Source organism: Patella vulgata, chromosome 4 (assembly GCF_932274485.2).
Source record: "Patella vulgata chromosome 4, xgPatVulg1.2, whole genome shotgun sequence".
NCBI lineage: Eukaryota > Metazoa > Mollusca > Gastropoda > Patellidae > Patella > Patella vulgata.
Window position 1 is genome coordinate 11,970,531 of NC_065882.2, and position 24,085 is coordinate 11,994,615.

Consider the following 24,085-nt stretch of genomic DNA (forward strand, 5'->3'; position numbering starts at 1 on the left):
TCCTTCAATATCAAGTACATGTAGACATAACACATGGTTTCATTGAGTGGGTGATATAATACTATGCCAGGTACAATGTAATTTTAATAAAAGCAGCATCCAAGTCAAAATAATAAGTAAAGCAAATGAATACACGTACCAAATAAAATCTTAATTTTACAAACAAAAAAACATAAAACCTGCTCATGACTGAAAAAAGATTAGACCCTGTTGACAGTCCTACCCATTCAATCTGGTTAAAACACAGATCCTATTTCGTTTCGTTTTTATAGCTCAAAATTTCATTTTACTTGTCTTTACTACACTTGGATCTGGAAGAGTTGTTATTTAACTCGTGTTCTGAATGGTGTCAGGGATAAGCCAATGAAACGGTCTGTCACGGCGAGCTTTAGGCGTGTTTTGCACGGAACTGTGGGTAATCCACTAGTAACATCAATGCTGATTGGTTAATCAAATGTCTGACATTATAGGGTCATAAGTCGGTCTTTTGACTCCTGACGTGACCTATGGCTACAACTTGTCAGATCTTCATGTAGTGTAGGCCATCGAAAGTATAAAAAAACGAAACGAAATATACATCTGTATTTTAATCAAATTGCTACCCATTTAATCTCATGTCATGAGATTTGTTAAAACACATCAACCGTGTATCAAAACAATGAAGACACACTCATCCAGACGGGAGGAAATAAGAAATGAAATGTAGTTTAAAGTCCCACTGTTATGTTTCGACTGGGCTAATGAAGACGGCCATGCGCCATACAGTGTGCTATGAGGGAGATTTTGCCCTGACTGTGGTGCTACAGCCTACTTTTATACTGAATTTCAGCTGCCAAGGGATCTATTACGTGCATGCGAATGTGTGCACAGAAACTTGGTTCTACTTCCGATCGTTGGAACGACTATACGTTGTCCCTTGCCAGGCCCTCTGTCCTGCACAACTGACAAGGAGGAACCAAGCCAGAAAATCTGGATGTACTTTCTCAGCCACCGCATGGATCGAACACGGGATCTCCAGTTTAGCAAACCAACGTCTGACCCACTGAGCCACTGTGGCTCCTGGAAAAAATAAGCTTAGGTCCAATGGCCTAGGGATCTTTTACGTGCATTCCAATGTATACACGGGACCTCGGTTTTTCTATCATCCGAAGGACTAGACAGTTGTCCTTGTCCGGCCCTCCATCCTGCATCACTGACAAGGGGGAACCACGCCGGATAAAACAAGTAATAAATCAGAGTACCCAGAGAAAACCCAAAAAGATTGTGTCATGTACAATAAGTGTTGGACCGAAACCCACAACACTTACAGAGAGAGAGAGAAATGAGGTTTAACGTCCACTCGACACAAACTAGGTCATTTCGGGACTAACATATGGTTCAATTTTATTTCAATAATTCGCTTGCCCGTAGGGGTTTTTCTTTAGCAGATGGAGGAAACCGGAGGATCCGGAGAAAACCCACGAGGTTGGACAGGCGACCCTACTCCTTGTCACGTACAACTGGGGAATCGAAACCACGCCAGTTGACTCAATGACAGACCATATGATACAGAGCGCATGTGCTAACCATTCGGCCACCCAACCCTCGCCGACACTAACAGACCTTGGGATTTATGGCACATGCATTATATCACGCCTCCACCTAACCTAAATATAATTCAAATGTCTATTTATAATTATAATAGTACAACAGTTTTCTCACCTAGCATAACGATCTTTGTCTGCCTGGTCAGCACTGTTTGTATAGGATGCACCTTGACTATCTTCATCATCAGACCTAAAAAAAACAATACACAAGATTAAATGATACCCAGGTTACAGGTTACAGAGAGAGAGAGAGAGAGAGAGAGAGAGAGAGATGGGGTTTAATGTCCACATGACACAGGCTAGGTCATTTCGGGACTAACATATGGTTTAATTTTATTACAAGAATTTGCTTGCACAAAGGGGTCATTAGCAGTGGGAGGAAACCGGAGGACCCGGAGTAAACCCAGGAGGTTGGACAGGCAACCCTACTCCTTGTCACGTACAACCAGGGATTTGAAACCACACCAGTTGACTCAATGACAGGCATTATGATACAGCGTGCTTTTTCTAACCATTCGGCTATCCCCCCCCCCCCCCTGATCTTTTAGAACTTATACACCTGGTTGAAAAGTACGTACATCAGATAAACTACATATAAAGCCAAAAACTGTTCAACTAGTCTCTTAGAGTCAGCGCTCTTTTAGTTTTCAAGCCCCTGTTTTATGGAATAATCTACCATTTAGTTTAAGATGTTGCACATCTCTATAGCACGACGTTTTGACAAGTGTTCGCTTATACATGAATCATTATCAAGCACAGTAGGAATTTGATGTAGTAGCCCACAATGACACTGTGCAAGTCAAATTTGATCAAGAGGACACCCAAAAGCCACTGCCTGGGCAAAATCTCTCTCTTACTGAGGTACACTTAGTAGTAAATCACAAGCCTGGAAATAAGGCACCTGTCACAGAAAATGTCAGGCACTGATTCAGGCTTTGTCAGACGCTAAACCCCTGGTTCCTGTCATTTTGTCTGGCACTGATTTGTCTTTCTTATTAATATTATAAATACATATCTGGCACTAAGTTGAAAATGACAGGTACTATTTCAGAAGTGTCTGACATTTTGTCAGGAACAAACCATTATTTCCAGGCCTGGTACATGTATATTAGTGAAATCAGTCAACACTACTTACTCTCTACCATTTCCTGTTTTTCTCTTTCTTCCAGACCCTTTCCCACTGTCTGGAGTCCCTGGAATATAATACAAACATGCAGCAATTGAACATTTACATAACAATATACTTTCTAAAAAAGACACTATCTAACCATATGAATTTTTTTCTTTGTGTACCCGAGTGCAATTTGTAAAAAGGCAGAATAAGTTCATTTGTTTACGTCATATCTCAAAAGTAAATAATATTAAATATGTACTATTTTGAAACAAGGCCTGTTGTTTAATTTATGTAATTAAGCACATCCACATAAAAAAAAAACCCTGTACATAATATTTTAAATTATACATGGTCTAACACTCTATATTATTCTTTTATTCTGAAATGTTGGGGCTTTAATGTGGATATGATTGAATGTGATTGTTTTAGTTACAGTGTATGTTACTCATGTAGAGGGATGGTTCAATTTTATTTCAATATTTCGCTTGCGCGTAAGGGTCTTTAGCAGTGGGAGGAATCGGAGGTCCTGGAGAAATCCCACAAGGTTGGACAGACAACCCTACTCCTTGTCATGTACAAGTCAGTTGACTCAATGACAGAACTTCTGAAACAATGTACAATGCGCATGCGCCAACCATTCGGCCATCTAACCCCTTGGTACAAATGTACATGTACAGTAAGTAGGACAGTAAATGTCAAATCTTAAGATCCTGGTTACGAATTAACTACAATAAGCTTGCTATACACATTAAACGCTGACCAAAATCGTCTTATGTCAAATTAACTTTTGAGTGGATTTTGATGAGATTGGTTATGATGGCTTAGTAAGTTACAATGTATAACTATACAAGTACGACAAAACAAACAACCACAAAAAAAAAAAAAAAAAAATTTTTTCTCAGAATTTTTTGGGAAAATATTAGACAAGGAAACTTATGACTTAAGTCTCACATTTAATAACTTTAAGAGGAAATTGTCATCAAGAAAATGAATCTAATCAACTTTGAATAACATTACAATTAAAATATCTTTAAGACTCACTGAAATATAAATCCAAACAGAAATATAAAAAATCCAAGTAAGACAATAATAAGGGTTTTTTGGGGGGTGAGGGAGGGGGGGGGGGGGGTGACAAGTGTTCATTAGACTCTTTGAAACCCACAAAAATTTATATGATTTGTAATGATCAAATGATGCCTTTGGTGACTTTCTTCATTTTTAACCCACTGGTGAACATCTCCAATTAAAATGTTCAATGCCACTTAAAAAAAACCCAACATTTTCCTTGTTTTAAAAATAAATCTCTTGGTCATCTTGAATAATTTGACTGCAATTTTTACTACATTATACACTATATTATTAACTAACTTAATACTTCATTACTACACTAAAAATTAAAATTTTTATTTGACTAGCCGCGACTAGGGTCATTTTAACAAATATATTTTATGTATGGTTGTTTTGAATGGAACCAACATTCTACTGTGTTTCAGACACTGTTGTGTGAATTACAGTACACTTCATTGTTCATGACCATATATATATTATTATCATTTTAGATTTTACTTTTAACCTACACTACACACTGGACAGGCAGCACAAGATTCAATTATAAAATTCTAAAAGTTAGTAGGTCTATATTTAACATCACTGATCAAATCAAAAGTCTAGATAAGTTATCAACTTCAAAGGCCTTGTTAATTAGCACTATACTTGTTTAATTCTATAATTAGTCGCCAAGGTGGGTAAAAGTAGGTCAAATCGTGACAAACTGTCAACATCGCCGTGATGTCAATTTCACATCTTCCATTCACTCGCTTCAACCACCAATTAGGCCTAGTGGCAATTACCTGCTGATCCCGACGGTCCTGGTGAAACAGTAACCGCCGCCATGCTCCTAAAGTTTTTACCAAACTCCGTGAGTAAAACTCGATAGGATTAATCGCTAAAGAAAACAACTAAATTGACTTTTATCCGAGTAGAAATCTCTTCATCAAAACCACTTCTCAAGTCAGACAAAGCTTCCGGGGTGGCACGAGATTTGACGAGATATTGCGAGAAAAAATAAGCGATAACTTCCGGTTGTGAAAAGTAGACTAAAAGTAATCAAGCCGAAACAGCATAACGCATAATTGATGAATAACTTGTTTGCTTTTTGTAATGACAGTGTTATGATTGAATAAACAAAGAAAATGAATCCTGGGTAAGTTTGTAAAATAAAAGAAAACGCAGAATTTGCTTGAGAATATTTATGTGGTTCAACTTCAACTTGTTTTCTCAAAATGACAGCTCCGTGACTGTGTCTAGTCTAGCTGCTCTCCTCTCCTCTGCCAGGGCAGAGTGCTGAATGAATGGCTGAAATCTGCTGAGCCCAAGGAGCTCGCTCTGTAACACTGACTTACATGTACTAAGTGACTTGTCAAAAATCTTTTGGGGCTTTTGATTTGCAATGACAGTGCATGCCCATATTATACATACATGATTACATGTAGTTCAGCTCTAAACTAAGTCTCGTTACACTCGTCCTGTACATTCAGTAAGGGGCCAATTGACCCATTGTCAAAACTTTTTCAAATGCCTGTACAATGTAATGGAACATTTTAGTGAGAAAATAAGACTGCTTACCTTGCTAGCGACACAACACACTCTTAAAGATACGTCCCCTCCTATTAGTTGGCTAGGCAGCCGCCATATAGTCCAAATATACGGCAACGCACAAATAAATTTAAGAACTTCGCCAGTGTGTACACAGGACCTTAGTTTTTCATACCATCAAAATGACTAGACACTGTCTTGCAGTGCCCTCTGTCCTGCACCATTGACAAAGGTAAACCATGCCGGAAAATCCTAAGATCTCAGGTGTAGTTACTAGGGTTTAGTGCACAGTAGGGCTGGCAATCAATACAGGTTTCAAGTATAGATAATTACCGACCATCGCTTTCAATAATCGATAGTATCAACAAATTATTTTTACTTACAATATGTTTTGAAAACATTCATAATTTGTAATGAATTATATGTGAGTTTATGCTATAGGCTATCATTGTGTATACATGTAGAATTTATTTCATTGACTTGACAATATAATAATAGCATTCCATACCAAAACTAAGATTTCGAAAATCAATCAACTTCGTTTGGAAGATAGAATCGTCACCGCTTGACATATCTTTGTCGCGTATGACCAGGCAGAACAATAATAATGAGTAAAATGTAGTTATTTCCCTTTGAAACAGTATCAGCATTAAGTTCACAGTAGTAACCATTTGCTTTGTTGTAGTGATTTCTTGGCTTAATTCATGTTTTATCACCATGAGATCTACATATATATAATTTCAATTATTCCACAATATGTTATGTGTTGAGGAACTATTGGCTCTCATCATAAGCGGCCAACAGTTCTTAGCGCTTGTAAATTGGACACTCATTATCAAAATTGAATGGTCAGTTTTAAACTAGACATGATTACAAATTAGATCAAATTATACAGATCAAATGATAAAATTGTAATAAAAAAAAAGGTTTTGTGTACTTTTGTATTTTAACCTAAATAGGGCTCCTTAGACCGCCCCGCCCCATGCCCCACGAACTAGTAGGTGGTCTTTTAATACGGAAAGCTATTCACATACAGTGTATCTTAGATGGTTTGAGGAGGTTTAAAGATACATTATGTAAGATTTAGATAAAGAGCTAACCATTCTTGCTATTATAGGTCGAAAATAGATGAGGTAAAATTAATAATTTGAAAATTTCATTCAAATTACTCTATTGCGAGCGAAGATATTAGCCTTTGAAGGTTTGACAAAACGTGTGTAACAATTTCTACCACCGTACTGGTTGTTCGAAGCGAAGTCTCGCTCCTCCATTTTTAAATTAAGTCAAAATATGGCTGAACCTTTCTAATCTATTTAATATCAGACAAATTCGATGCCATCAAGAGTTGATTATTGTCTTGGTAAGTTAATTAATGTCTAATAATTTAGAAAACATTTCAGGCCTAAATAGAGACCTGCAATAGGCAGATTTAGCTCTTGCATAATGTATGTTTAAGGAACATCAGTTTCAGACAGCCCAGGGATCTACCGGTACATAATATGTCCCTTTTCTCTAATTTTCTTCAAGGGGCTGATCAACATGTACCAAGTGCTAAAGAGTTTTAACCTCTGTAATTAATTAGTAAAATGTTATAGAATTAGAATAAATTAAAAACACTTATATGGATATACTACTTGTGAATTTATTAACATGCTACGTTTCGATACACATACAGATATCGTTATCAAACAAATAGTGATATTTAACAAAAATGTGGTGCAATATATAGATAACAATATTGGAAACCATATAACAGATTAATCATTAATTAAGAATTAACAAGATGAGAGAAGTAATAATATGGATAACAAGATGAAAGACTGTAATTTATTGATAACAATTAGCAGATCAAACTAATAATTATAAAAGATAACGATATCTGTATGTGTATTGAAATGTAGAATGTAAATTCTGAAGTAGTATATCCATATAAGTGTTTTTAATTTGTGAAATCTACTTCTATATGTCTTATAAGGATTAGGATATAGAATAATTCAACGGTTTTATTTGTGTAGTTTTAACCTCTGTAGTTAATTAGTGAAAGGATACATAGAATAAATTCTATGGTCTTATTTGTGTAGTTTTGTTATTTTAACCTCAGGAGTTACTTGGTTGTACTAGTAATTAGTGAAAATGTATTATAGACATTGTTTAGAGTAATTCTTTAGTTTTATTTGCAGCTGTTGTTTATTGACATGAGGATTAGGTAAGGTTTAAGTGTAACTGTTATTATGTATAATACATGACAATGTGGATGGTGTTAAGTTTGATTTAAAGATGTACCAACAAACTGTTTCCAAGATTTAAATATTGTTATATTTAACTTAAAAAACTTGTGCCTTGATAAATGCACGTACACATGTTTCAGAATTATCCCTAGTTGCTATTGTAAGTAGATTGTAAGAAAAATAGCTTCTTTTCACTAGTAATTCACAAGACACAATTGGATGGAATACAATAATGTTTTTAACTCAGAAATGTTTCAACAAGGTTTCTCTCTTTTCCAGTTCATTTAACGTAATTCCATTCAAACAATTTTGTTTCACCAGCTTAAAATGGTACATGTAGGTCAAACTCGGTTGGAGAGAGAGAGAAATGGTGTTTAACGTCCACTCAACACAAACTAGGTCATTTTGGCTGAATGACAGACCCTATGATATAGCGTGCAAGCATCCACCATTCGGCCATCTACCCCCCCCCCCACAACCTCAATGGAGTTGAAGAATACCAACTGCACGTACCTAGAGATTGATATCAAGTTTATTAAAGCTACATTATGTAAGATTAAGATGAAGAGCTGGTTGTTCTTGCTATAATAGTTCAATAATAGATCTCTGAAAATAAATACACATGTACAGGGCTCACACTGTCGGTCGCAATTTACGATAAAAATATGTAAGTGGCGATTAAAATTTGATTTTGGCGATTATATTTTGCGGTACTGGCGATTCTTTTTGAGAACTGTACATGTATATTGATTATTTCTTTCATATTACTTTATTCTGGGCGAAGTTATAAAAATATGAAGATGTTCATGTAGCATAGATTGTTTATTATAGTAGCAACAGAACTGGACCAATGATACGAAGTCTCGATTATCCATTTTATCGTTAATTCTTTTTAAATCTCACAGGTGTTCTAGTTCCTTTAAATCTTATCCATCCATCCATCCAATGGTCTAGAGCAGTGGTTCTTAACCTTGTTTTGCCAACAGCACACCCTGGAACACGTGAAAAAATAGCGGCACACCTGGTTAAATGTATATGAAAAATATCGGAATTTTGCAAAATAAAAACATGGCAAGTCATAGATGGCATACAACCGTAGACACAGACTAGTCATAGACACATAGAAGAATGACTCAAACTAAATACATGTAAAGAAAAACACAGCTATGAACGTACCAGTAGACACCAGTGAATACTCAATTGGGATCAAGTGGCTTTTCGCATTTTCTTGGTGTGCCGTTCAAAATTTTGCGGCATACTTAGGAAGATCTGGCGGCACACTGGTTGAGAATCACTGGTCTAGAGAGTTAAATATGGGCCTGGCATGTTAATAAATGTTTAAATGATAGTTTATATAACACTTGAAGCCAATATTAAAACCTGCAATAGGCATATTTAGCTCTTACATAATGCATGTTTAATACCAATTTATTGAAATTTCATCTAAAATCAATATCTTGATTATTTTCTTTCAATGATTATCAACACCTTTAAAGATACATTCCCATTGAAGTATTTATAGGATAGTTATTTCTAATAAAAGTATGGTACAAATTGACAACATTCTTATGAACTATATAAATTTATTACTACATAATTGCTTATATTCTTGATAGTATGGGGGGTTGGATGGCCGAATGGTTAGCACGCGCGCGCTGTATCATACGGTCTGTCATTGAGTCAACTGGCGGGGTTTTGATTCCCCGGTTGTACGTGACAAGGAGTAGGGTCGCCTGTCCAACCTTGTGTGTTTTCTCCGGGACCTCCAGTTTCCTCCCACTGCTAAAAGACCCCTACGCGCAAGCGAATTATTGAAATAAAAAAATTGAAGCATGTGTTAGTCCCGAAATGACCTAGATTGTGTTGAGTGGACGTTAAACCCCATTTCTCTCTCTCTCTCTTGATAGTATTTTTTAAAATGAATGGAATACATGAGAGAAATAGAATTCAAACTATATAGTGATATTGACACCCTTTTCTGTAGATTTATAAGGCTTTCAGTAGACCATGTATATATATATTTGTATTAATCTATATGTTATATTTGTTTTGATATTCAATCCTTCTAACTGATATTATCACTGATAAAACAGACTTATATATTACTTATCTTGTCTTGACTTGTTCCATTCATAAACTATCTACTATTAGGATTAAAGGAGCTCAACCTCTAACTCAAAATTATCCATAATATTTCGAAATTAAAAACTCGAATTAGAATTCAATCAATATTGATGTTGTTATAATCTTACAGTGAAAATGGTAGATCCCAATATCCAATATTTAAGACACAATTGACATTTTGAAATCAGTACACAGCGTCGTGTAATCTTTAGTTACGGGTGCCATATGGTATGAACAAAGACTACAAGACAATGCAGGAGTAATTAGTAATGACTGATTCACAAACGACAAAATACATGTAATAATTAACAGAAAGGCGTGTAGAAATAGAATGGACAATTAAAGCAGAATAATATATGACTGGCATTCAATTTGGACTGTTCACAAATTTTACCCAGCATATTTGATTAGAAATTACAATATAATTTAAAAACTGAATGTAAATCACTTTATACATTCATATGACATTAATAGGTGTTTTAGTATTTAAGGGCAACGAACAGTCCCCACCAAATCAAGGATTTGATGTTCCTTTGACAAACTTTTCTTACTCTGAAATGACGGGTATAAACATCAATCATTTGAATTATTGTGTTATCTCTATTATATAATCTTATTGAAATAAGAATTAGTCCCAAAATGACTCTCTCTCTCTCCCTCCTTCTCTCTCTGAAAGGTAAGACCTGAGGCTAGTGTTCCTTTAATAAGCTTTAATGACTAAGTGTAAATATCTATCATTTAAATTACTATGTTATCTTTAATCTAGGTTATAACAGTTCCATTAATATCTACGTATACATACCATAAACCTATATATCTATATCTACCTGGTTATTACTGGTATTTAATTAAAGAGGAACACAGTTGTTTGTCGAACCTCTTGGGTTTTCTCTGGATCCCCCGATTACCTTTCACAGCCACCTATACATGTACATGGGTATGTTAGTCCCAAAATTGAACCATATGTTAGTCCCAATATGACCCAGTTTGTGTTGAGTAGAAGTAAAACCGAATTTATCTCTTTATAAGCAGATATTTGTCAGTCAGTAGCATTTTAAGCTTCCCAGGAATTATCAGCCTAGTTGTTGCCTTATCATATGTACATGTGCATCCGGGGACGACTCCAGATTATTTTTCACCCTATAGCTAGCTCAACTACTTAACACAGAAATGAAATGGGGTTTAACGTCCTACTGTTCTGCTCTGAACTAGGCTAATGAAGACGGGCATACGCCATACAGTGTGCTATGAGATAAATTTTGCCCGAATAGCGGCACTACAGCCTACTCTTATATCAAATTCCAACTGTCAAGGGATCTTTTACGTGTACGCCAATGTGTACACGGGACCTTGGTTTTTCGTCCCATTCGAACGACTAGACAGCTGTCTTTGTCAGGCCCTCCATCCTGCATCACTGACAAGGAAGAACCACACCGGAAAACTACTTCCACAAGCCACACCCTCATCCTCTACCCACAAAAATATTGCTACATTATAGGAATAATGAAATGTACAAAACTTGAAAATATTAAATTTATTTTGAATTGCAAAAATTTTAATGTATTAATTTTGATTATTTTTCTCAGATACAAAAATTGTGCCCATCAGAGAGATCTGTTTCCTAGACTCAGGGTACATTTTTACAGGGAAATCGAAGTTCAATTTTAATCGATAAAAGTCTGACCTCCCCTTTATTACAAACAAATGTCCCTACCACACAGAGTTTGGTCGTGAAGGGGTCTTAAACTTAATACCCAACGCAAGCCATCTAGCGTAAACTTTAAAGTTGTTAGGTTTCCATAACTTCTAAATTAAAAAACTAGATTAGAAATGTTGGTTGAAGATTTTGTAGGGCTTAGATCCGTGTTTGATTTGGTGCTAAAAGAGTGGAAAATAATGTTCTAGAATTTAGAAACATTTAAATTAGTTTTTTAAACACTTTAACATTTAAATACAAAATCAAATGTGAAACACTGGTTTTATTTTCAATCAAGAAACTAGCAGTGTTGGAATTGTCTAATTAGTTGAACTGCCTCTCCTGTACTAGTGTATTGTATGTTCTGTTTATGATTGGCTGTGCAGTTATCCTGAATTGTCTGTTCTTAGTGAATTATAACGAGAAACTGTGATTATATCATTTCCAAAACTTTGGATTTGTTTTAGCATCGAATACTTGATTTTTTTGTGAATTTGTTTTCTGTCGTAACATTTGTAAGAGCAGGAATTTCATTACGGTTTCCATCTGTTATTCATATTAGCCAGGAATTAAATAATATACTAATGATATATTATACTTAAACATCAGATGGGCAAGTTCTGTTGATGTGTCTCCAAACCATTTAAGATTTTAAATTCTCAAACCGGTGAACTTTGTGGTTTTTTTGTACAGATGTAAACCATAATTTTCTGAAAGAGAATTCAGATATTTGCATCTATTATAATATCTGATAATCATTCTTGTAATTTCGAATAACAAAAAGCTCAGACTGCATGTACATATACAATCGTAAGTTGTTTCAAGTTTCAGCCTGTGATTAAATAGTTTTAAAGTGCCTGTAATAATATTATTAAGAAGTTGGGAGAAAAGGATTTACGAAAAAGAGCAAAGGACTTAGAAAAGATGCGTAGATCAAGCAGTTGTCGTGAAACCAGACTGGAAACATTTCAAGATAATTCAGCTTATTCTTGGGCTCAAAAATACGGGAAACCAGCAATCAGTCCCTTGAATTCACCAGCCTTAGAAAGAGCTGGCTTGGTTTATTCAGATGATGTTGGGCAAGTTGCATTCGATTTTATGTTTTTATACGCCCACATTGACATGTTGTCGTATATTGTCATCGCCCCCGTCCGTAGGTCGGTCCGGTGTCCACAATTGCTCTAGAGGCTAAAGTTAATATCTGAATGACTTTAAATTTATACACAGTGTTTAAGGTCATGAGACGAAGAAGTCTATTGAATTTCACTGATTTCCGATAATTACTGCCAGAGTTAGGACCCTCGATCACTTTGAAAAATCTTGCAGGTGCTTTATAGAGACCATAGTTGTCATCTGATTGATTTTATATTTATACACGGTGTTTACATCTCGACTTTCAATTGACTTTAGATTAATACATGGAGTTTAAGGTCTTGATTCGAACAAGTATATTGATTTTCAATGATTTTTAATAACTTGAACAGCTAATCCATGATATTAAATGTTTTGTATACAAAACGTTAGCATGGGCCAAACAAATTCTAATGATTTTCTAATGAGTTGTTGCCCTTAATCAGAAATTAGTGTATTATAAATATTTTATGACTAACAAAAGTAAAAATATGTGACAACTCTTGTTGACCGCCCGGACGATTTGGCTGAGTGGGCGTGTATCATTGCCTGGCAAGCTATCTTTAGATATCTATAGAAGTTTGTTTAATTGTATATGTGTTTGATCACTATAGGAAGTCAAGCCTGTTTTTTTTTTTACAAGGAATTTAATGGTGCTATTTATTTTGTATTTCAATCATTGGAATGCACGTAAAAGATCCCTTGGCAGTTGGAATTCAATATAAGAGTAGGTGATAGTGCTGCTGCCCGGACAAAATTTCCCTCCTAGCACACTGTATGGCGTATGCCCGTCTTCATTAGCCCAGTTCGGAGCAGAACAGTAGGATGTTAAACCCCATTTCATTTCATTTCATTTTGTATTTCACAAGTACAATTTGTATTGACAGTTGTGTCCGCTATCCAAGAAAATGGTTCCCCAGAGTACTCAAAGGAAAAAATTCCATTTTGCAAAATTGAGTCGTATAAATTTTCCAGTTGGCACAAGACGTTTATGGTCTTTGTGCCCTTGTTATGGAAATTAAGCAGGTTTATAATAACTTCATAACCATTGTTTTGTTCTTTTTTTTACATTTGTTTTTTATTTGATACAGTATTTAAAATTTAATGACGAAATTGACAATTAAACATACATTATGCAAGAGCTTAATCTGCAAATTGCAGGTCTTTCTTTAGACCTGAAATGTTACCTAAATTATAAATTAGACATTAATTAACTTATCCAGGCCATATCCAGGCATCGCTAGCTTGTAATATTTACTGGATTGGAACCCGGTCTGCTGCTTCAGGTTAAATTAAAAAGTGGATAATCGAGACTATGTTTTTTATCATACCAACTTTAGTAATGATGATCGAGGCTAGGCCCAAAATTCAACCACTAAATACTCGAGTCTGGGTGGATCAATTTGACTGAAATTTTCAGCAAATCCTCTTTACATTATTTAGTTTTTACTATCATTGTTATAACTACCAGCTCTTTATCTAATCTCACATAAAGTATCTTTAATGATTGTTTTGTTATTATGAATGTTACATAAATGGAGATGAAATTATACCCATGCAATATAAAAATACAGCCAATATTGATTACATTTAGTCTTTGAAGTGAAATGAAATTTGGTTTAACATCCTACTTTTCTGCTCCGACAGGGCTAATGAATGACGGGTGTGCGCCATACCTTGTGCTATGATGAGGAAAATTTTGTCAGTACAGCCATGCTATGGCCTAGTCTGATTTTCAATTTCAACTGTCAATGGTCTTTTACTTACATGTGTATGTCAACATGTACACAGGATCTAGGTTTTCATCCCATCCAAATGACTAGACACTGTCCTTATCAGGCCATCCATCCTGCACTGCTAACAAGGGGAAACCACGCTGGGAAATTTAGGGAAACACCGGGGGACTGAACCCCTGAATTCCATGTTATTGAGCTAGTGCGTTACTCACTGAGCAACACTCTGTCTTTGAAATATGTTTGAGTTTCTGTAAGGTATAAACATGATTATGTCTTCAAAATTGAATTCTTTGGTGAACGGGGTGGTAAAAGAAAGGTTATTAGACTATGATCTTCAGTTTTTGCTCTCGTGGAACCTTTCATGGTTTTTTTTATTACGTTGCACATTGTCATTGAAAGAAAGGAATCTGTGACTCCTTTCTTTCACTGACAATGTACAACGTAATAAAAAAAAAAACTAATTTCAGATTACCATATTATTTTTAGTTGAGGATTATATTTCAATTTTGGCATTTTTAGGCTTTCACCTTTGGTGAAAGACTATTGTTATTACTAAGATTAATATTATTATTATTTTTTTTATTGGGGGAAGTTAGATCTCAGCAACTATAAGAGATAGAGGTCTGAAGTTTGGTTTTCTCTCGGGAAAATGGGTGGTGGTTAGTGCTTAAATGTAAAATCAAACTTGTGCGCATAGCGGAAATGCGTCAAATCTTTAACGTGCACGCTAATTGAAAAGCGGCCACAATTCTGCTAATTCTCAACCGATTTTTCTCATATTTACATTTTTCGATAGCTGGAGACATTTCGGAGCAGATAGCAGTTCAAAATCATCGAATTTAGAAACCTTGTCGCTTTGATTTTTTAGGTGAAAATTGCAAAATTTTCTAAATTTTCTAAAAAAAATTATTTCTTGGAATTTTTAAATTCTGATTACAGTTTTGGATAGCTGGCGACGATCCGATTCCAACGATATAAATATTTTTCTGCAAAGTTAACTTTGATATTTCACTTTTTTTCGCATTTTAGTCAAAACGTAGAGATCGTACCCATTTTAAACGGCTGAAAGAATATTTTCGAAACTTCAGGAATATGAAGGCGAAGGACCAAACTAGTGATTAAAGTAAAAATGAAAATTGTCTAATCACCGGAAGTAGTCAAGAAAGGTATCCAAAGTTTAACAAAACTCAGAAAAATGGGTGCCTGTGCGGAAATTAATTATTGTTCGATTTGTATAAAACAAAGTTCATATGCTCTGTTGTCTCAATGGTCATTTTTTTTGTTACCGATAGTGTTATCTGTCGGCACCGGAAGTGGCATAATTTTACCAAAAACTACAATTTTGACAGTTAGGTACCATTTTTCAAAAGCAAATATTATTTTTTTTAAAACTGATATACCTAAAAGAGTGTGCCCTTTAAAGGCACAAAAAACGCTGAGCTTAGTTTTTTTAATTTCGATTTCATTTTAGAGCAAATTCGATTTAGAGGTGAAAAAAGGTCTAAAATTAACCTCTTTACAACCCATTCAGGCTTTTCAAATTTTAAAATATATCTACATGTACGTAACTTTTATAACCTTGTAACTATAATCCATACGAAGAAAATGTATGTTAAAATTAGTTTGTAATATAAGCAGTTGCCTAGAAATGGGCAATTTTGTATAAGTTTTCATATTTTGCCTGGAAATAGTCAATTATTACTGGATTTTTATAAAAAAAAGACATAAAGGATTTTTCTGAAACTTCGGGAATATGAAGTCGAAGGATGAAACTAGTCATTAAAGTAAAAATGAAAATTGTCTATTCACCGGAAGTGGTAAAAAAGTGCCCAAACTTGGACAAAATTCAGAAAAATGGGTGCCTGTGCGGAAAATGCGATGTACCAATTGTGTTTTTACCGATTAGTTAAAGTTTTATATCGTTTAATAGCCAATTGAATTGTCTATCAGATGGTACCACAGCGACAAGTTTCTATCCAAAAATAAAAAAGTTATGTGACTTTGAAAAGTAACGTTTTTTACGATTTCGAGCAACTTTGGACGCATGTTTCTCGGAAAGGCCCCCAACAATTTTTTAAAAACTTTCTCAATCGAGAGGCTAATGGGTACTCTGTTTTGTGAAACCACTGTATCATTTTTTGAAATGTCAGGGGTAGCCGAAAAAAGAGAACGAAAAACGAAAACGTATTTTTACAATTTCGAGCATTTTTAGAGGCCTATTTCTCGAAAAGTCAACATAATTTTTTTGGGGAACTTCTTCTACAGAGAGTCCTATCAGTAGTGTTATATATAAAACCATTGTACAACAGTTCAAAATTTCAGGAGTAGCAGAACAAAGGGATCGAAAATTAAACACGGCACCTTTCATTGTTAAGCAAAACATAAGGGGGGATACAATCTGTTTGTTTTGTCAACGTATAGAGCCTATTCAAGAGTGCTTTTATCAGTGATGATGTTTGAAATGAAATTATTTTAAATATGAGTGATTTCTTCTATCCAAAATATGGGTTTAGTGACCCTGTAACAGAAATAGTTGATTGCTGTGTGTAATAATTAGTCTTTGAATTAATATTGTTGCTTCTTTGTCAAAAGTATCTTATAACGGTAATCATCTGGACAGAAATCGACGGCTCACGCTGTTTATAAGAAAGTCCAATTTGAGGAGAGGTTGCAGTAGTATCGCACAGTAGTATTGAATATTGCACATGTGATAAAAGGCATGAAGTTGTTTGACCATGTCGTTCTCATCTTTTCTTCAAAATTTGAAAATTTACTAAAATTGTTATTTCTTGGAATTTTGAGTTTTCGATTACATATTTGGATTGCCGGCGTCTGTTCGATTCTACCAATCTAGGGTTATCATGTTGTGAATTGTTCAACTATATTTTTCACTTTCCTTCTATCGTAATGCGCATGCAAAGAACGCTCAATATCTGAATTATGCAAATGTGTGTATTTATTTAGGAGGAGGGGGAGTGGTGGGAATAGTCTTTTGTCATGCATCTGGCGACCGTGTGACGCCTTGGCTACGGTGAAAGCCTTCAGTCTTGCAAGCAAGTCTAGTTCTTATTATCATGACTTTAAAGTAGCTAAGTCTCTAACTCAATATCTTCAAAAATCTTCGACATTGAAAACACGAATTATTTGTCAATTCAAATCAACATAGGTCTTGTGATCTTATAGTGAAAAGATGGGCTTCTGAATTCTGATATCCAATATTCAAGACAAAATAAACATTTTACCATTGGTACACGAATCGTGTACCATAATGCGTTTCAGCACTATTTGGAACAAGGGACTCAAAGAACGAGGCTAGACATATTCCACAAGTCATGTCAAATGGTGACGCTATATTCTTATCTGGAGAGCATGCACAATAAATACCATCGGGGGAAGACTCGAATAACCAGACGTTATAGATTGTCATTTAATTGAGACATCTGGCGCATTTCGCCAAACATAATTGATTAGAAATTACAGTAAAAACAGAAACGATTGAATGTAACTCAGTTTATATACATTCATATTGCATTATTATATGTGTTGCAACCCATTTGTGTCAATTTCTAGATCCCAAATATTAGCAACTTAGCTCCTTTAAATAAAGGGATTAGATTTTGACATTTGTTCCTGCATGTATTTCATGAGTAGACATATTCACGAGATAACTGTCATATAGATATGAATACCTGTGATTAAGTCTTAAGTCCATATATTATAAGTAATAGCAAGGACAGGTTTATTAAATCTGAAGATCAAGTCGTTAAAACACCTGTACAGGTAAGTCTATAGACATTGTCCACATTCCTCATACCTATATCAACCACTTTTCTTATACATTGTACATACCATTCACTTTTATAACCCATAGACCAATCGCAGTACAGTAGTTAAACCACATAACCAATGAAACTGTTCATAATTTGTATACATTGTTTAAGAGTACTACAATATATTAATTGCTTATAGTATGTATTATAAGTATGGTATATAGGTGTCATATATACATGTAACTGTGGGTTATTGTAATATATACCATATATGTAGAATAGTGGGATATTTGAATATTGTATAGGAATACAGCAGTAGAAACTGCTCATAATGTAAGTACTGATCATTGATATACACTGCAAATAGTTTATTTTTATGTATTTTTTTTTATTAACATAATAATTATATTATTTTGTAAATCAGTGCATTAATAAGCCGATCAATGTCATTGAATTTTTAGATTTATTTTTTTTTTTTTTTAACATTCAAAATAACTCACAAATTTTATGAGTTTTTAAGCACATACATGCTCACTATACTTACTATTTTAGCGTTTACCGAGATTCTATCCGGATTATCGCCCTTATTGTTAAAATTGTTTGACGTTCTAACTCATGACGTTAACTGGCAGACTATCGCCATTGAGGAGACGACCACTGTCAAGATTGGTCGCATTATTTCTGTTACGTCTTTTTTGTATTCCTGATTGTTTTCAAATTTGAGTGAAGTCTGTGTCACTACAGGCCTGGGACTGTACAGCACAGTGGACGCTTACGGCTGGCCCCCGGATCCATTCACTTGATTTGATATTTGTTTATTTGGTGCAATTTCTATTTTCTGTCTTGTCCTCAGGTTTATCATGTAGATTTTTGTTTTACGTGTAGTGCTGTCCTCCTGCACTTACTATACTAATGTAGTAAGAATTCTATTATTCTGATTTTTTTTTTTGCACAGCTAGTATGTGTAAGAATATAAAAACACAGCCTACATCAATTGCAGCCTACATCAATTGATTTTTCAAAATCACTTAAAATTTAGCACCTGTCTGTAATATTTGCTACACCAATGAGTATTTAGTGATCATATATATTTTTTGCACATCTTCACCGTATATGCCTTTAGATTGTGATAATGACTCATGTCAATAATAGATATTTATTTGATTTTAAATTTGATAAAATTGAGACAAAAATTATGTCGCACAATTTCACTCATTGATCTATTCATTACTTGATATGATATATACAATTGTTGTTTGTTGCTTACAATGTCTGTGTAATTTGTGTGTCCTATTGTTCCGGAGTGTTTTCCCTTTGTCAGTGGTGCAGGACAGGGGGGGGGGGGGTCCTGTGTACATATTGGTGTACATGTAAAAGATACCTTGGCAGTTGGAATTTGATATAAGAGTAGGGTGTAGCGCCGCTGTCTGGGCAAGATTTTCCTCATAGCACACTGTATGACGTATGCCCGTCTTCATTAGCCCAGTCGGAGCAGAACAGTAGGATGATAAACCCCATTTCATTTTGGGTCCTATTGTCCGTAGGTTTGTCTGATGGGATTTATTTGCGTTGTTGTGCTGATTCAGGTTTCTGTAGTATGTATAGGTCTTCATTTATGTTAGATTTTTGACAGAGCAAACCAAAACTGCATGGGGCCCGTGGCTGAAAAAATTGTCATTGGGGCCTGTTGCATCAAAAGTGTATATACATAGGGGCCATGGGTTCCATGTCAGCTGAATATGCCAGTCGGAACCGAGGGCTCTGGAAAATGACCGAAACTGGATCAGACCTGTAGGTCATTTTGCACTGCGGAAAAATAGCATATTTTGTGCTAAATCATAAAATCACGGGATACGAAGAAACTCTGTGTGCGTGTCGTGATGTAAGCGATCAGGTATAATAAAATTAACAGTGTTCAGTAGTCCACGAATGGAAACCACTGCCAATTAATTATTCTTGTGTATATTGCTCTAATCAGAATCAACTGAGGATTAATATCAAACAGATTAAAAGCTTACCATTTAATCTCTTCAATTAGCTGAGTTTTGTTTTTTAATTAGGGCATAATCTGGTCATTGTCTGTCCTACTCACACAAGTGCAATTTGTGCAAGATTGATATGGCAAAAAGATATACAACATATAAATAAAATCGTAAAATTATAATTTATATGCTTTATATAAAATTGCAGAGATAACACAAAAGGGTCCCGTTTCAAATTTTTAAGACCTAATTGAGGCATCCATTTAAAATAGGGCACCTGGCTGCAGCCCAATACCATCACCCCAACCCCATCCCACACCCGCCACACCGGCCGTGCAAATGGCTTTTGCATATGTCGAATCAAAATTTTAATCATTTGGATTTTGTCCCATCAAGAATGTAAATAAACCCAATTCAATATTTTATTTTGATCTAGAATGTTTGGCGCCTTCAAAAATTTCATTGCATCCAATAATGATAATGATAATATCAAGTGTTCTAGAAGGATGACGCCTGTGGGTTTTCTCCAAGTCCTCCATTTTCCACCCACTGCTAAAGACCCTGACACGCAGGTGAATTATTGAAATAAAATTGAGCCATATGTTAGTCCTAAAATGATCTAGTTTGTGTCAAGTGGACGTTAAACTCCATTTCTCTCTCTCTCTCTCTCTTTAGAAGGATGAGCATATCAATTTGAATGCAAATTGTTGAAAAATTCAAAATAAATGTTAAAGTCTTAAAGCCTTTCGGGGGTAGAACTGTTTTAATTTACTATAATGATACATTTATAAGAAAGTTGAAATTCTTGATAATGTAACAATTCTAAATGCTTTTCAAACCGAAGTTGAACTGAAATTTGTCATCCATTATGAACATAACGACTATATTTAGTCAGTAATAATATTTGAATAAAACAACATTTATTTAAACTTGTGTTGCTATAGAGATAGAACAAGTTTAGACAGTGCCAAAAAATACACTGTTTGTTCAGGTTTTAAAATCTATACTGTAGTTTTATCTCAAATAATATGGATATATTTACTGCATGATAATAATATATCATCAATAAATTTAAAATGGTCTTGTGCTTTCCCATCTGAGAATCAAGCACCATGACAATTTTTAACAGGGGTGATACCAATGATAAAGGGAGAGCGCTTTAATATAAGCTATGACTGTTCCCCAATCCCGATTCAGATACAATTTTGAATAAAGGGGTTGGGTGCCGAATGGTTAACGTGTGCATGTTGTATCATAAGGACTGTCATTGAATCAAGTAGCGTGGTTTCGATTCACCGCTTGTACGTGACAAGGAGTATGGTCGCCTGAAATATAATTGAACCATGTGTTAGTCTCAAAATGACCTAGTTTGTGTCAAGTGGATGTTAAATTTTATCTCTTTCTCTCTGAGTGACTAACAAGTGGAAAACTCCCTGAAAACTGCAAGGAACTTTTTCTACAAACACCGGTATCAAATCCAGCACTCACACTGAGCCAATTATGTCGAGTTCTATAATATATACTACATGAATAGTGGGTTGGATGGCCGAATGGTTAGCAAATGCGCTTTGTATCATAAGGTCTGTCGTTGAATCAACTGGCGTGGTTTCGATTCCCCGGTTGTATGTGACCAGGAGTAGGTCCGCCTGTCTAGCCTCGTGGGTTTTCTCCAGTTGCTCCGGTTTCCTCCCACTGCTAAAGACCCCTACATGCAGCAAATTATTGAAATAAAATTGAACCATGTGTTAGTCCCGAAATGACCTGATTTGTGTCTAGTAGACGTTAAACCCCATATCTCTCTTTATATTACATGAATTATTGAATAGGGCTGATTATACTTGTACAGAAAAACATTGTTCATTTTGACCGACTGTGCAGATCGTCAGTTGTCCCCAGGGGCAAAAGGCTGTGGCAGAATCCCTTACCTCACCTCTCACAGGACCTGTACATGTATATATCTTTATATACAGTACATTTGTATTTGTACATGTATGAGAGGTTTATAAATTGAAGTTTATCAATGAATTTCTGGTACAGTAGATACACTGTAATCAATTAAAAATCATGATGATATTTGTTTGTGAACAACAGGTGCTTCATGTCCGAAGTAGCGTCATTATTTCTACATAGAACTTGTTTCTATATAAGGTAGTTGTATGTAAAATCTAGTACTGGTAGAAAGATTTGAGTCAGTGATTTATATAGATTTACATGTACATGTAGCCAGTCATTTCTTTTGCAATTTACAGTGGATCAAGCTGTAAAATGAGCTAGATTGACTGACCTATTACTAGTGGAAAGATGCACAAATTAAAGGCCTGTACATGTATGTGTTTCCTTAATAGGTAAGATTGTTGGAATTAAAAAATCAGTGATGAAACCAATGCTTGTGTGGGGGGTTGGATGGCCGAATGGTTTGCGATGCGATTCCTATAAAAATGTTATTTTGGCAATAAAATTTTAAGTCTGGGCTATTTTTGGTGATAAAGTTTTCCTGTGTGGTGATTGATTGTTTCTTGGGTTTTTTTTTTACCAGAAACTGGTCCTGACCTCATCTGGATTGTGATTTGTTGTTATTAAATTGCTTGTCTATACTGTACTTGCTTGAAAATGTTGAGATACTCTTCAAAATGTCACAAAATTAAATTTGTAATTGTTCTTCCATAAGCATGTTTTATAGTTTACTGACCTTATATCTGTTATATAATTTGCAAAAATTTGCATATTGTATAATATTTACAGTATGACTGATCTTCCTTACATGTACTCAGTGACACTGGTGACATAAGGAAATTGGAGTTGATCAGCTTACAGTTGATGTCATTTCCATAGTTACTGTATAGCTCAATTCTAACTCTTTATGACATAGATAGGCATATGTTTTACAAAAATAAAACAATTTAAATACATGTAGCTAATTGTTACAAATATAGAATAGATTGTTAATACAGGAATTGATTTTCAATAATCCTGGTGTACATGTAAATTGGGTCATATACCTCAGTGCAATCATGGGCCAAATTAACATTTATGCACTTTACATATTAGTAAATGTAAACAAAATATCTGAATGTATAACTTTTGATAGATCGTACTTAGATTGTAGTTATTACAAATTTATACGAACAAACCATAATTAAATCTCAAATGCCTTTCGGCATATCATATGCCCTAGTTACATTTCACCAATAGAAGGATCTATTGAGTTTGATATTATTAACAGCACAATAACACAAATTTTAATTTTAGATTTAAATACATATTCAAAAATAAAAGAAATCCAGGTGTTTAGAAAAATTCCAAACATGATTGTAACTTAGGTGGTAAAAACTTCCTTATAGATTCCTTTGCTGATATTATGTTTGGCACTGGGGTATATAAGGAAAAGTCATTTTTTTTCAGTAATTGTACAATTCTCATTTGTACACGTACATGTACCTTGGGTGCAGTATCTACAATTTACACATTAGTTCAAGTAACTGAAGTCTCTCATCGTCATGTCCATTGTTAATCCCTTACAAATTACAGTATTTTGAAAGTTGAGACTATAAAATGAATGTTAGACCAAAAATGATTCATTTCCGTTCAGTATTTTCAAAGAAATGATGAATTGAAAATTTGTGAACATTCAGCATCCTCTGAGACGATATAAATAAAAAATGGTAAAAGTAAGCCAACTCCACATACAATCCAGATGATTATCTACTATTAATTTTGATTTGATTAAATTTTGAATAATCAATTTGGATTAATCTGTGGAAAATGTGATATTTGCTGAAAAATGTGAATGATGCACACAGACTTTAATGTTTGGAAATTGTACAATATCTTGGAAATAGCTACTACTGTTTATACCAATACTAATAGCAAATGGGTGTGGTGGGTGTGTGAATGGTCATAAGGTCTGTGTCTGTGACAAGGAGTAGGGTCTGCCTGTCCAACCTTTAATGAGATAGTGTGTTAGTTCCAAAATGATCTAGTTTGTGTTGAGTGGACATTAAACCCCTGGTCCCTCGCTCATGGAAATTGCTTTACTGTAAGTCTAAATAGATATATGGGCTAAGCCAGAAACTGACTTTTGATAATAAGGTGAATCCTAACTTATTTTTGATTTTAATTCTAA

The 24,085-nt window shown here is 34.8% G+C and overlaps 2 protein-coding genes across 5 annotated transcripts in view; one reads left to right on the forward strand and one right to left on the reverse strand.

Annotated features, from left to right (window-relative positions):
* The window catches only part of LOC126819492 (aryl hydrocarbon receptor nuclear translocator homolog), a 31,477-nt gene extending 26,753 nt beyond the window's left edge, over positions 1-4,724 (reverse strand). For all 4 annotated transcript variants that reach the window (XM_050547596.2, XM_050547595.2, XM_050547594.2 and 1 more), the window contains exons 1-3: positions 4,551-4,724; positions 2,722-2,779; positions 1,702-1,776 (exon numbers count right to left, since the gene is read on the reverse strand). In XM_050547596.2, the coding sequence (XP_050403553.1) occupies positions 1,702-1,776; positions 2,722-2,779; positions 4,551-4,593 (176 nt within the window). In that variant the 5' untranslated portion in view covers positions 4,594-4,724. The remainder of the gene's footprint in view (positions 1-1,701; positions 1,777-2,721; positions 2,780-4,550) is intronic.
* A 6-nt stretch (positions 4,725-4,730) lies between these two features.
* The window catches only part of LOC126819521 (homer protein homolog 2), a 45,640-nt gene continuing 26,285 nt past the window's right edge, over positions 4,731-24,085 (forward strand). The window contains exon 1 of the mRNA XM_050547649.2: positions 4,731-4,903. Within this exon, the coding sequence (XP_050403606.1) occupies positions 4,893-4,903 (11 nt within the window). The 5' untranslated portion in view covers positions 4,731-4,892. The remainder of the gene's footprint in view (positions 4,904-24,085) is intronic.